The following is a 14,932-nucleotide window of genomic DNA, read 5'->3' as shown; positions in this document are numbered from 1 at the left end:
TTTCAGCAATGTGTGGAGACAGGACAAGGGGAAACAGTCAGAAACTGCAGCATAGGAGGTTCCTCATGAATGTGCACAAGAACTTCTTTACAGTGAGGGTGATGGAGCACTGGCACAGGCTGCTCAAGGGGGTTGTGGAGTCTCCTTCTCTGGAGATATTCAAGACACGCCTGGATGCCTACCTGTGTGACCTGGTGTAGGGAACCTGCTTTGGCAGGGGGGTTGAACATGATGATTTCTTGAGCTCCCTTCCAAACCCTATGATTCTGTGAATCAACTGACACCCTGCCAACATTACAACTGCTTGCCAGCCAGCACCCATCTAGCAGCCCAACCTCTCATCACACTTCAACAGAAACCTGAGCTTAGATACCTGGCTTAGGTTTGTCTAGAGTATTTCTCTCATTCCCTACTCACATCATTCCCACTTTCTCTTCCACTGCCTCTACAGGGTCTACTTCTGAGGCAGGTACATGGCTGTGGGTATATTATACATTTGTTTTGCATCCAGTGTGAAGAGTATGTCTTCTTACTCTGCAGTATCTCTGTCTGCTGCTGCCTATCAGATTCATTTCCTTGAGGACAGCTGAAGTTGGATTGCTTCCCAGGGCTGCAAAACTGAATTGTTCAATTCTTTTTCACAAGTCTATCCTCAAGTGTTCTGTGAGACAGCAGAAAACACTCCAATGCTGCATCTCAAATTATGTTAAATGGCCACACTAGTCTCAGATCAAAGGGTCTTTTATTGATATGCAAACAATGGACCAAATCAGCAAAATGCCAGCAATCCACATTTGCAAGTAATAAAGAATGCATATAGCTCCTCTCTGATAGACATTAATCTTAACCGAGGCATTTTTGTGAAGTAGCAGATCCAGCTCCAGATCCTAACAAGTATAAATCATAAATTGCTATCCCCTGACTGTATTACCCAATAAGTAAACAGTTACATCTTGCCACTTCAAGAAAGAATTGTTGCCAGTTATATCTGATTTTCCACCAACATACTTATTCCCTCGAATATGCAAGAATAAACTGCAAACTACCACTCAAACCTTGAAAAAGTACTAATCTCTGCCACAATTTCCATCAACTTAAGTAATTGTAAAATACAACAACTACATATGGTGGTCCTCTGCCTTACCAAGTACAATTCTATTGAATTAAGTAGAATTTATCCTATTATAAAATGGCTTGAAAGATGACCACATGTGACATCACTCAGAGCAACTGTATGGGAACAGCTAGGTCACAGCCTGAATCAATGATTGAGCACCTGGTGAAGAGGTGTAGCCAGCCTGGGAGCACAGGTGGGAGCAATTCACCTGTGTGACCAGAATGGGTGGAGACAGGGTTCACCCTTCCTTAACCTCATTTAAGGGCTGGCAGCTGACTACTTCCTTTGGAGTGTTTGGTGCGTGCTGGTCCTCAGTATATGATTCCCTTCTTTATTACTGTATTGTGACCATTACCTTTCTTGTGTGATCATGTTGTACACTGGGACTGTAGTTCTGTGGATTGTTGACAGTTCTGCTTAACTGTCTCAAAAGAACTACAGCTCCCAGAAGACTTCATTGTTCTGTTTCTATTCAGAGGAAAGATAAAACTTACTAAGAATCATAATTCTGTTATCCACTTTTTCTGCTTGTCTCTGTGGTGGGTACTCCCTTGCCATCTCATCTTCAGCATTAGAGTAAGACCTGAGTTTTCTCTATCTCTCACTTAATTGATTTATTAGCTTCAATTTCTATTATCTTGGTAACTCCCATTCTACTCTCTTATTTAGTAAAATAGTTTTCTCCCTTAGCTTGTTGCTGCTGTTTTGTTTTTAGGCCTATCCCCATTATCCCTTCCTCTTTTTCCCTCTCCCCCATTAGTCACAGAACTAGTCCAAACTGAGCATGAACCATGTCAAGTATAAGGGTGGTCAAACACTGGAGCAGGTTGCCCAGATAACTTGTACAATATACATTCCTGGAAACATCCTAAAGCAAGCTGGACAAGGCCTTGGGCAACCTCCTGTGGCTGACCAAGCTGTCAACAGGAGCTAGGTTATATGATCTGGGCAGGTCCCTTCCAACCACAGCCATTCTGCAACAGGACTTCTAGCTGGGAACACCAGACTCTCTCACAACATAAGTAGTAACAGATACTAGGACTTATAATTGCTCCTATGTTGGTAATTCAGTAGTCTCATACCCCTGCTGTCTTCAATGAAAAGCTAAAAAACCATTTGGGTTTTCTTCCTTTTATCATGCCAAGTTATGGCATTCATACAATATATGTTCATTAGTCCCATGAAAAAACTATTGCAGAAAGGGAATTTGGAAATCTTACTCATTTCCATGTATTCTGGAGTCAGTCCAGTGAACGGTTCCAAGCTGTAGTCAAGATCCCACTGCTGAGGGTCCTTTGGTTGGTTGATGTCCATTTCTATCGGTTCAGTTCTTTCATCCTTCATCTTCCTGAAAAGCTTCTTTAATTTCCTGAGGAACAAAAAGTTAAACCAAGTCTTTTTCATTTTTTATTTTTTCTCCCAATAGGATCTGGCCTAAATCTCTGTACTAGAACACAAAATGAATATCAAGTTGCTTTGGAGTCAAAAAGGCTTAGTTTGGAGCTTCTCTTCTGCTTATTGCCAGCTAACAGGCTGCTGAATGAAGCAGTTGCTGTGTTGCTGTATCAGAAGAAAGTTGCAACACCATAACATGCTATGATAAAGATGAACCTGGTACTTCATAGTAATTACTTGTCTCTAGATACATATTGATGAAGCATAATTCTGAAGCTTAAGCACCTTGGGCTTAAATAATAGTAGTAGTACAAATCTCCTTCAAGAAGGAAAAATTAGCAAAGTCCTGGAAGGTAATGTGATATCTTCATACTTCATATATAGCATGATCGAAATGTCTGTATATATATATATATATATATATACACACACTGTATACATATATGTATATATATAGCCAATTAAAGAGGGTACAAGAATATACGCATTCATAAACCTGGTAGACTTATGAAATTTAAACATAAAGACTTCCCACTGCCAACACCAAAAGATTCTCTGATGATAAATCTGCATCACCAAAAAATAAGTGTATCTAACATACTGATGGGTGTGAGGCAATGTAGGACTCTAAAATTAAACATCAATGACTCAAGTCAGCTGTGTAAAGAACAGGGAACACTTAAAGACCCTTGGGTTCCAGTGATCGCTTATCTCACGCACGTGTGTTTAAATCAAGAAATATCTATCTATCTATCTATCCATTCACATATATACTGCTTGTGGAATCTTAAAGAGAAAGCACTTTTCATAGATTCATTGATACATTAGGTTGGAAAGGACCTACAAGATCATCTAGTCCAACCATCCTCCTATCACCATCCCTACCCACTAAGCTACTAAATCAAATCCCTTAGCACCTCATCTAAACGCTTCTTGAACAGCACTAGGGATGCTGCCTCATCACGCAACATCTACTAGTTGCTTATAGAACACCTTATCTATCTCTTCATCCTGACTAGGCGGTCTATAACAGACCCCTCCCACCACGATGTCACTCCTAAAGACCATCCCCCTGATCCTTATCCATAGAGACTCTACTTTATCATTTCCAACCTCAAGCTCTTCAACATCAAAACACTCTTTGATATAGAGAGCTATGCCACCACCCTTTCTTCCCTGTCTATCCCTTCTGAAGAGCTTGTAGCCATCAATCCCAGTACTCCAGTCATGGGAGAGGTCCCACCATGTTTCTGTAATAGCCACAAGGTCATAGTTAGCCTGCCTCACAATGGCTTCAAGCTTTTCTTGTTTATTGCCCATGCTGCGTGCATTGGTGTAGACGCACTTCAGCTGAGACATCTGCCTCACCCCTTGCTCCAGCACAGCCCCCCTGGGCTCTTTACTGGTGAGCCCTGTTTTATCCCCTTCCCCCGTCACAGCTAGTTTAGTTAGTTGCCTAACTATCCAAACAGTCTTCAAACTAACAGAGAGAACCAGGTTGTAAGGCAGATTCAGCAAGGTCAGTAGAATTTGGCCACAGAGTAGATTGTCATGAACCTGTGAAAGGAATAGGTTCATTAGGTTGAAAAGGACCTACAAGATCATCTAGTCCAATCATCCTCCTATCACTATCTCTACCCACTGAACTACTAAATCAAATCCCTTAGCACCTCATCTAAACGCTGGGTGAGGATGGGGTTCACCTTTCAGAGAAGAAGCATCTTTGGCAACAAGCTTTCCAATTTAGTCAGGAGGGCTTTAAACTAGAGTTGCTGAGTGAGGATATACTCAACCCATCCTACTTTGAAACTGATGACAGTAATGGATGCTCTAGGCCTGGAGTTGTATCACAGGCCAGGAAGACAGCACCTAAAGTGCAGGACAGAAGAACTCAAATTGGTAAATCAGCCTTAATGAGAGAGCAATTCAAATGCCTGTACGCTAACACACAGAGCATGAGGGACAGGCAAGGAGTGTTACAGATGCGCACATACCTACAGGGCTGTGGTGTCACTGGCATTACTGTGGTGTAGTGGGATAGCTCTCACAACTGGAATGTAGGAATAGACAGGTATAAACTCTTTAGGAAAGAGTAGGCACAGGAGAAGAGGAGAGGGAGTTGTCCGCTACATCAACAACCATTGGAGTCCATGGAGCTCCACCTGGGGATGGATGAGGATCTGATAGAGTTTGTGGATTAGGATTAAAGGAAAAGCAGGGGAAGGAGATGTAGTAGGAGTCTGCTACAGCCTATCTGATCAAGAAAACCGAGTGGATGAGGCTGTCTATAAATGGATAGGAGCAGCTTCATGTTCACAAAACATGGTCCTCATGGGGGATTTCAACTACCCCGGTATCTATTGGAAAGACAACATAGCAGGGTACTAGCAATCATAGAGGTTCCTGAATTGCATTTACAATAATTTCCTCTTCCAAGTGGTACAGGAACCATGAGAAAAGGTGTTACACTGGAGCAATCTGAAATGGCTGGTGAGTAATGTAACACTCAAGAGCAACCTTGGCTTCAGTGATCATAACATGGTGAAGTTCAAGAGTGTCAAAGAGAGTGCTCAGCAAGCTTGCTACTCTGAAGGGTAGACTTCAGCCTCTTTGGGGGGAGCCTGGTGGGGTGACATAGGATAAAGCCCTAGGAAGCAGGTTAAAGACTGATGATAAAAAAGGGGAAGAATTAGGTGGGCACTTGACCACTGAAAATTGTACAGGAACTTCAACTGTGTTTACTAACTATTGAATTAAAAAAAAAAAAAGCAACAACTTATCCCATTAATTAAGAATTATTTTTGGTGAAATGCAACATACAACATGGCAGATATAATGTACAGCTTTAAATTGATTTCACCATCTCTTGGCATTCTCATCCAGCACAGTTAAGAGGCTTCTGAAACAAGCAATAGAAACTAATGTTGAATAAAAGGCCAGAAAAAGTTGTTTCATTGAAGTCAAGGGGAATTTTGCAATTAGCTTCAATAGGGCCAAGATTTCACCTGGAGAATGTATCATCAAGGTCAAGGACACAGATTAATAAAATAGATTTATTATTATCATTTTCCCTTTTATGTTGTTGTTGTTGTTTGCTTGTTTTCTCCCAGCAAGTTCAGAAATTCAGAACAGAAGAAAAGTATTTTAGGTTAAGGCTCTCCAGACTTGCAGCCTTCTCTGGTCAACTTCTATAGAAACAGGAAAAGTACACGTGAAAAACCTGAGTGAACTATTGGATAGTAATGTCTGTTGAACTAATTCATTCCAGCCCCAGTAATTCTAACCCTGTTACATAATCTCACTGCTTTGATATCCTTCAATGCAGAAATGGGAAAAGAAATTGTGGAAAGGTTTAGAGCAGCAGCAAGTCACATCATTCATATCTGTGGGGCAGTTTATTCATAAATATAAGAAGAAAAAGCAAGTACATATTCCAATGACCCTGAGCAATGCAGGACTGCTATCTGAAGTTTAATTCCACAGCTTTTCAGTCGGTACTAAGTCATAAGAAACACATCAAATGATGGCTTCAAACTGTGGGTAGTGGCAAGAATGCGAGCCAGACAGAGCTGCTGGCTATACAAGAGTTTGACCACAAGCCTTGGATACAGACTGTGTAAAGATAAGCTGACAACATCAAGATAACCACATTCAAGGAATGTAAAGAAACAGGATACTGTAACAGAAGGTGATAGGGAACTGTTTATTCAGATGATTAAGAGTGCCTTGTATTGAGAAGATGTTTTAACCTATTAACCTTAAGGAACATAACCTTCACCCAATCAAATCTTAACACTCATTGCCTTTCTGTGTATATAAGCTTTGAGTTGTTGCTTAATAAACGAAAATTAGCTTGCATCAAGCTGGGTTCCCCTCCCTTCATTGCAGCACTGAAATACTTGAGCATTTGATGTACTAGATACATAACAGATGGCTGCTACTAATAACCCTAATAACCTCAGACTGTAGTCTGTCTACTGTTTTTTTTTTGTTGTTGTTTTTGTTTGAGGTGGAAGAGGTAGAAAATGGGAGTAAGGCTTGTGATCTTCGGCAAATCAATTAAACTATGTTGGGTTTCAGGACAAATAAAATATTGGACAGACAGTTACAGATTCCGAGGAATAAATCACCATTTATGATACCCCTTCCACCTCTCTATACGACTAAGGCTGATTGCAATACTTACACTCTGACCTCAGTGAAAATTCAGGGAGGCAATGGAAGAATTCACCTTATTTAAAGCATCTCTCAGTCACTTCTGAACAGACACTAAGGGATTCAAAATCACAGCTGATAAAACTGTAGTTAGAAAAGAGCATCATTCTGCTACAGGACTATTTGTTACAGAGTGCATTGCCTGAGTGAAAGCAGACCAAATTATGACATTGATAGCTTGGGAAAAAAATAAAAAACAAACAGAAGGCCCTTAATAATAGATGAAGAACGGTCTAATAGGTGAGGTTAGACAGGAAGCTCAGGATCAAGCAGAAGAAGTTGCAGAACAGTAAAATAGAACGTATTAGGAAACGAGGCAAGAAAGCTAGAGGGTGGAAAGCTTTTTTTTTTTTTAATCTACACATGCTAACAGAAGCTGGTATAGATACAACAGGTAACATGTGAGAAACAGGCAAGAAACATTGTTTGCACAACATACACATGACTGGAGCTCCTATTGGTCTGTATTGATATGCACCCAGCAGTTAGCCTTCTGAAAATCTGCCTGATCTGTAATGAAGGTGCATCTCTGAGTCTGCTTGTGCATAATAGCAATTGAGTGCACCTTCAGCAAGTTTGCTGATGACACCAAGCTGAGCACTGTGGTTGAGATGCAAAAGCGATGCCATCCAGAGGGACCTTGGGAGCACAGTGAGGTTCAATGAAGCAAAATGCAAGGCTTTGCATTTGGGTCAAGGTAATCCCAGATATATACACAAACTGGAAGAAAAAGTCCTTGAGAGCAACCCTGCTCAAAAGTACTTAGAAGTCCTGGTTGATGAAAAACTTAACACAAGCCAGCAGCGCACACTTGCAGCTGAGAAGGCCAATGGTATCTTGGGTTCCATCAGAAGAGGGGTAGCCAGCAGGACAAGGGAGATAATTGCCCCTCTATTCAGCCCTTGTGAGGCTCCAGCTGGAATATTGTATCTAAGTCTGGGGCCTCCAACACAGGAAAAATGTGGAGCTTTTGGAAAGGGTCCAAGATGAGGATCCAAAGGCTGGAGCACCTCTCCTATGAAGGAGAAGGCTGAAGGAACTGGGACTGTTCAGTCTGGATCTCTTTTCCCTCCTGGCTACAGGTAGAACTCATTGCAGCTTTCTAGTCTTTAAAGGGAGTTTATAAATGTGAGAGAAATCAACTCTTTACATGGGTAGATAGCGATTGAACAAGTGGGAATGGTTTTAAACTAAAGGAAGGGAGATTTAGATTAGACATTAGGGGAAGGGCTTTTACTGAGAAAGTGGTGAGGTTGCCCAGAGGGGTATTGGATGGCCCGTCTCTGGAGATGTTTGAGGCCAGGTTAGTTGGGGCCTTGAGGTCCCTTACAACCCAAGCCATTCTATGATTCTATAATTTTATTATGTGTGAAACAGAACAAAGTACCATTAGGGACCTGATCCAAATCACTAGATTAGACCATGCAGAAATAGATAGTTAATTTAATGAGCTCAATTGCTTAGTAAAGCACAACTCTCCCTCTGTTGTAAACAGTTCTAGTGATAAAATACATAGATGCCTTCTTGATTAGCATGAGAACGCAGAGCAACAAAGAAAAACCAGGTATACTCATTTCTGGATGACAAAATATTATTGTGATTGAAATGAAGTATTTATCTGGAAAGTAGAGGATGTTTTTTAACCGTTATTCAGTTTCAAAAAATGAGGTCACTGTAGGTTGATGGCAGCAGAATAAGATGGCAGAAAATAGAAAAATGGGATAAAATTGCCACATCCATGTATTAAGTTGTAGTCAGGGAACTGAGAAACAGACAGTAGTACTCTGTTTTAACTGGATCAGCCTCAGCTTTCATGAATCACAGGTAATACAGTATTTTTAACATCATAAAACTTTTATAATAAGTCCAGTCACAGTGAGTTTTCAGAAGAAAAAACATCACACCAGGTTTACACTGAGGAAGTTCTAAGCCTTCGACATCAAATATTTTGGGAAGAATTTGCCACCCTTTTCTTAAAATAAACCACAAACTCAATGAAGTGTAGACAGAGAACAGGCCTCCATAATGAGCTTCAATGCAAAAATAATTAAACCATCTGTATAATTAACAGAATGAATAGCTCCAAGTAGTATTGTAGTCAGTATGGTATTTTACAGATTGTAAAACTAGAAAGATGATCAAAGTGGAAAAAATAATAAAAAAATAAATGAAATGCTCACCCATGTCCTAGGCTCACACTAAAAACTCCAAAGAGAGCAATCTCCAGAAGGAAATCCTTCCCCAGAGGCAGTCAGCCCTTAAATGGGGTCTAGGCATCTGGAGACAGACTCCACCCCTTCCATTCACACAGGAGAATTGCCTTCACCTGTGCTCCTGTGGCTGATTCAGTGCTTGCCTCAGGTGATCAGTCAATGGTTCAGGCCATGATTCAACAGTTCCCATACACCATCCATAATCCATATTTGATTTGTTTCAGAAGTTTTTCTGCCTATTTAAATTACTGTTAAAGTATCTTGCCAGGGAAGGAGAGGTAAAGGGCTCATTTTTTTAAATGGTTCATAACCTTCTAAGCATCATTCATCTTGGTTTCTCATTAGTGTCATCAAGGCCTTCAGTAGTGATATGATTCAAAAGCTATGTAAACCTACTGAAACTATTCTGACAAGCTTCAGTAGGGCTGAGGCACATGCCTAAACCAGAATCTTCACCTAATATAATTGGCAGAGTACCGCCACCAATAGGGATGATTCACTTAACAGAAACAAAACCTCCTATGAGGCAGAAGCAGGACTTTCTCAGCAGATTTTCCTACCTGAAGATCCCCTTGCCACTGGAGGCACAGAAAGAGAGACTGTGTCTGGAACACGGTGCAGGGATCAGTCAACCACTGAACAGTACAGCATCATCTCCCCCATTCTCTACCTCCTCTGTCATTCACAGGGACAGAGAGGCAAATTATTAATGTATGAACTTCATATGTAAGCCTTTAAAATAGTCATAGATCAAGTAATATATTTTAACACCTTTTAAGAGCTATTGGTTTTCTCCAGGCCATTTCTCCTCTACTTTATACTAATTTGTATTCAGTGCTGCTACCCCCTGAATGCTTCTCTAAAAATTCCCAAATGATCTATCATGCCTTCCCTGTTTTCCCAGGTTTCTAAAATTAATTTAGATCAATTATTTAATATATTCAATCATTTTCTTCCAGACATTTACTGCAGATACAGGCAATCATTCAACATAAAATACAGCCATTCCATCACAACCAAAAATGCAATTTATCATCACATTCAATTAGAACCCACTGAAGTCAGTGGTAAAACACCCATTCAGCTGAGTAAAGATCAAGCCTGCAATTTCCTGTGCCATAGGAATAAAGAGTAGTAGCAGATAAGGCTGGAATACATACGGGATTCCAATTTCAAACAGATTGTTTTGAATCAATTGTTTTCCAAGCATAATGATGCTCAGCTGAATACAGAGTTCCATCAAACAGCCTCCTGGAGCACACTGTAATTAAACAAAAATGTGGAGCATGAAGGAAATAAGGTAATTTAAAAGTACCCACTTAGAAGAATCCATATGAGCCCTCCAGACATGCACAATTTTGCACCAAACTGCAGAACTCATTCATCAATGCAATTCCATCCTTAATGAGATATTTCAACTCTACTCATAAAACCACACTGCAGAAAATATACAAAGCAGTGAAATAGTTTATTGGGCCCCTGGGCTACATATTTGGTTTTCAAATATTTACTATATAATCAATGTAATAACCATAACGCAGTATCACCTATAATCTTCCAACCTGATGTAACTCAAGGGAAGAGAAAGACTTCAATCTTTCAAAAGCTTATGCATAAACTTTGCAGTAAACCTTGGGTAACTTAATTTTCAAGGAGATACTCACAGCAGTGTAAAGGAATGTTGGAAAAAAAAAGTTTACAGGTTTGTACCAAATGGCTGTAGGCTATTAAAATCATTAGGTTTCGAGTAATTTATTGAGAGAGCCCAGACTAGCACTTCAGTTATACCACAAGCTTCCAAAGGGTTTTGATCAAATCATGTAATATTGGCAAATTAATGGCTGTTTGTAAAACAGAGAAATTGTAAAGCATAACCTAAGAAAGACTGTCAAACTGTGGAAAGAGAAAATATTGCCAGAGAGAAAATTGAGGGTTTATTCATTCAAGTTGAAGTTTTAAAAAATTTGTAAGCTTGTACTTAAGTAGACAATGAGGGAAAAATAGACAAGATTCCACTGAAACACTATACATATATCTGTTTAGATTATTTCTTTTTTCAGTTTCTTGTGTACTTACTTCTTCCATTCGGTAACCATCAAACACATATACATAATGACCAGGACGGCCAACAAATCTGAAAGTGATGACAATATATGAAATAATATAAAATTAGGAAATAAAAAGTTAACTTCAACAACATAATCGTTCTTTCACACTAATTAAAATACTTCAGAACTTGATGCTTCAACTAATGAAATGTAAAAGATTGAAAAAAATCCAAATAATTGAAGTTGTCAAAGTATTATGCTTATATGCTTCCCTACTACATATTGACAAAATAATTCTACTAAAATATTTTTTGTGATAAGAACAAAAATCTCTTTCCCTTGATCACAGACAAAACTGGCAGTAAGTATTCTAAATCTCATGCTCTTAGCATCTCCCTGAATGGAGGGCATTATTTACACCCATGTTCTTCTCACTAAACAGGGAGAAATATTGAAATTGACTTCATTATAACCATATGTCACCAAAAATAGAAAAGAAAAAATTCAGAGATATTTTTCATTAATGTCATGTAAAAATTACATCTACTGGTAAAATTCATCATAAAGATCTTAAATCAATGATGCTGAATAGGATTAGCAAAGAACATAGATTAACTGCTTTGGGGGGCTGTAAAGTTAATCTAAATTGATATGAAGCAGAAATCAGAAGATGCTTTAAATATTTTTGCTGAAGTTTTAGAAAACAATTATTTTAAGCTTCTGTGAGGTAAATAACTCCCAAGGATGGTACTTCACAACAAAACAGTATAGATGATGGTATATTTTGGGTAGTTCTATATTGATAGGATACAAATAAGTTCATAAGGTTGGAAAGGACCTACAAGATCATCTAGTCCAGCCATCCTCCTATCACCACCCCTACCCAACTACTAAATCAAATCCTTTAGCACCTCATCTAAACGCTTCTTGAACAGCGCTAGGGATGGTGCCTCAACCATCTCCCTAGGCAGGCCATTCCAGTGCCTGACCACTGAGAGAAAAAATGTTTCCTCAGGTCTAATCTAAATCTTTCCTGGCGCAACTTCTGGCCATTCCCTCTTGTCCTGTCATTATTTATCAGGGAGAAGAGGCCCACCCCCTCCTCACCACAACCTCCCTTCAGGAAGTGGTAGAGTGCAATAAGGTCTCCTCTAAGCCTCCTCTTCTCCAGACTAAACAATCCCAGCTCCCTCAGCCGCTCCTCATAAGACTGTGCTCCAGACCCCTCACCAGTTTAAATAATTCAAAAGAAAAGATGGCTCACCTTCAAGATATCAAGGCTTGCAGGGAACTCCATGTAGGAAGGATCTCCAAGAAGAGATCCTTCCCTGGTGGTGGTCAGCCCTTAAATGTGGTTTGGGAGAGGTGGAGCCAGGCTCCACCCCTTCCAATCACACAGGTATATCACCTTCACCTGTGCCCCCATGACTGACTCGGTGCTCACCCCAGGTGACCAATCAGTGGTTCAGGCTGTGATTCAGCAGTTCCCATACAGCTTCTATTCAAAATCATGTGAAATGCTGTGGATAATTTGGTCCTGAAGGACAATGATCCTGAACCCATATGAAGTAACACTAATTTAGCTTAAGAGCTGAATTAGCTTTTTGGTCTATCAGTTTATTTGCCAAAATATTCAACTTCCAGTTGACTAACTATTTTGTAATTTAACTTGGGCAAACAGCGCAAAAGGTGAAGAAAGTGATAGGGAAAACAGTTCCAGAATTTTAAACTAAACTGAAAAGTAGCGCTTCAAGAGCAATTTACTAGAAGCTGAAAAGTGAACACTAGTAAGAATCAGTATTCATTCACAGACCTTCATTTTTACACTGAAAGGAATTAGTTTTTGAGCTGTGGACTATTCTCAGTAAGAAAACTAAAACAACTACATATCAGAACAATGCTCTACTTTGAAGAGAGAAAAAATAGCACTCAGCTTCAGGCCCTCCCATTCAAGAGAGAGGCTTAGATAATTTTTATCATACCTGGTAAAGGTGTCCCGAATCAAAATTAGTTAGGCAGCTCTTTGCTTGTATTTTTGAACACAGATCCATACCTATATTCAGATCCATTCATATCTACATGCATATCTTTTTATCAATCTATCTATCTATATACATAAAGGACATGTGTCCTACCTTCCTTTAAAAAAGGCAACATAAAAAATCGGCGCATATGAATTCACAAACTTCAATAGGAATGCCTTCAAAATCAGTCTCTCCTCAAAAGCTTTCTCTGTTTTTGGTATCTCTGGAGGGGAAAAAACAAAACAAAAAAAAAAAAGCCAGAGAAATCAATTATTAAACACATAAACAGCCATGATATCCACAAATACAGTACTAAAAGACAAATTCAGGTTCATACTGTTTTTTTATTTCATACTTTTAATTTCTACCAAAGCACATTAACTCCTTCACTGCCTGACTATGGATTTACGGAGGGTCTAATCCAATCTACCAGATAGAAATTAAAGCCACTTTGGTTTTCACTGTGCTGCTGATAGATCTAGGCAGACCACATCAGTTTCCTCTGCTTCAGGCCACATCTGTGAAATCTTAGCTCAGACCTCCTAGTACTCTGACATTTATGAATAAATATATAATACTATTAAATATATTTTACTAATATAAGGTGTATATTACTAAAAATAGCAGTAAAATGGAGGGAAGGAGGGAGGAAAAAATGATAGAAAAAGATATATAAAAATGAAGATACAACTTACAGTTATGTGTTTCTACTAGCTATCTAGAGTCTGAAGGAAAAAAAAATTCCTATTATTCAATTGCATAAAGTAGTATATATGTATATGTATATACATATGTATGTGTGTGTGTGTGCATATGTAGGTCACTCCAAAAGTAATACCTCCTATTTACTTCCATAGAAACTACAACAGATACAAAAAGACAATAATGACATCTAATAGAGAGTTTTATAGCTGATAATCTGCTATTTTTCAACTTAGTCACAATTAGTTATGTATCTTTGGCTGTCATAAAAGTCTGCACTTGGGGACATGACCCATTGTTTCACAGATGCTATGATGTCATCATTGCTAGGAAAATATTGACTACGCTGTTCAGCTTTGACTGTGCTGACTTCCACTATTTGCTCTCTATAAACATGCAGCAAGCCATGACAAATGACAATGGATGCATTTTTTTTCCACATGGAGGAATTCAATTGCACACTTTTGCTTCATACACACTTCTGTGTCAGCTTATATTTTGTCATATTACCCCTCTGCTGCCACCTGTCGCACAGTAACAAAATGTATCGGAATACTTTATAAATGTTGGGAAGGTTCAACATCTATTGTCACACCACCACCTCAGATGCCATGGGCCAATATAATAAAATAGGAGGCATTACTTCTGGAGCAGTCTTCATATATTAATGTATATATATTAAGAATATCAGTTAAACAATTGAAGAAAGCACTCTCAGTTCATGATTGAGAAAACAAAGCACAAAGGTTTTCTTTCAGAAAAATATGTATAAGCTTCTTTTCTATAATGAGATTTTCATTAAAAGATTATATCTGTGTTAAATTTAGTATTGCTATGCTCATCCTGAGCTTTCAATTAACGTGAGAGCAGGTGATTTCACTATGCTAAGTTCTTAACTGAAGTTCTGTAAGCAGAACTGATGTGAGGTGATGAGATAAATCCAGAGCTCTAGCTTTAAGAATTTCATTTAAAATAGTGTTATGCTTGTGCAATTTTGTTGTATTTTTTCCTTGTTTATATTTGTTTTCTGGTATAGATACAACAGGTAACGTGAGAAAAAGAAAAAGGATAAAGAAAGAATGAAACATGATATTTACTTGATCACTAAAGAAGAAGCAAAATGCTGATGAGCCTCACGGCACTATATTTTCAAGTAAGTTTGTAATCTTTTCAACCATACCACCATAAAACATCAAGAAGTAGTCCAATGAGCCATCC

General features: G+C 38.9%; 1 protein-coding gene across 1 annotated transcript in view; it reads right to left on the bottom strand.

Moving 5' to 3' along the window:
• ANO2 (anoctamin 2) overlaps window positions 1-14,932 on the bottom strand; it is a 149,782-nt gene that overhangs the window by 16,314 nt on the left and 118,536 nt on the right. The window contains exons 16-19 of the mRNA XM_065742388.1: window positions 13,124-13,235; window positions 11,017-11,074; window positions 10,101-10,201; window positions 2,338-2,486 (exon numbers count right to left, since the gene is read on the bottom strand). Coding sequence (XP_065598460.1) covers window positions 2,338-2,486; window positions 10,101-10,201; window positions 11,017-11,074; window positions 13,124-13,235 — 420 coding nt within the window. The remainder of the gene's footprint in view (window positions 1-2,337; window positions 2,487-10,100; window positions 10,202-11,016; window positions 11,075-13,123; window positions 13,236-14,932) is intronic.

The sequence above is a fragment of the Cyrtonyx montezumae genome, unplaced genomic scaffold (genome assembly GCF_038088225.1).
Source record: "Cyrtonyx montezumae isolate F1298 unplaced genomic scaffold, pur_monq_1.0 scaffold_3, whole genome shotgun sequence".
In the NCBI taxonomy this organism is placed as follows: Eukaryota; Metazoa; Chordata; class Aves; order Galliformes; family Odontophoridae; genus Cyrtonyx; species Cyrtonyx montezumae.
Note: the sequence above shows the minus strand (reverse complement) of the source record. Positions and strands in the feature narration are given on the sequence as shown.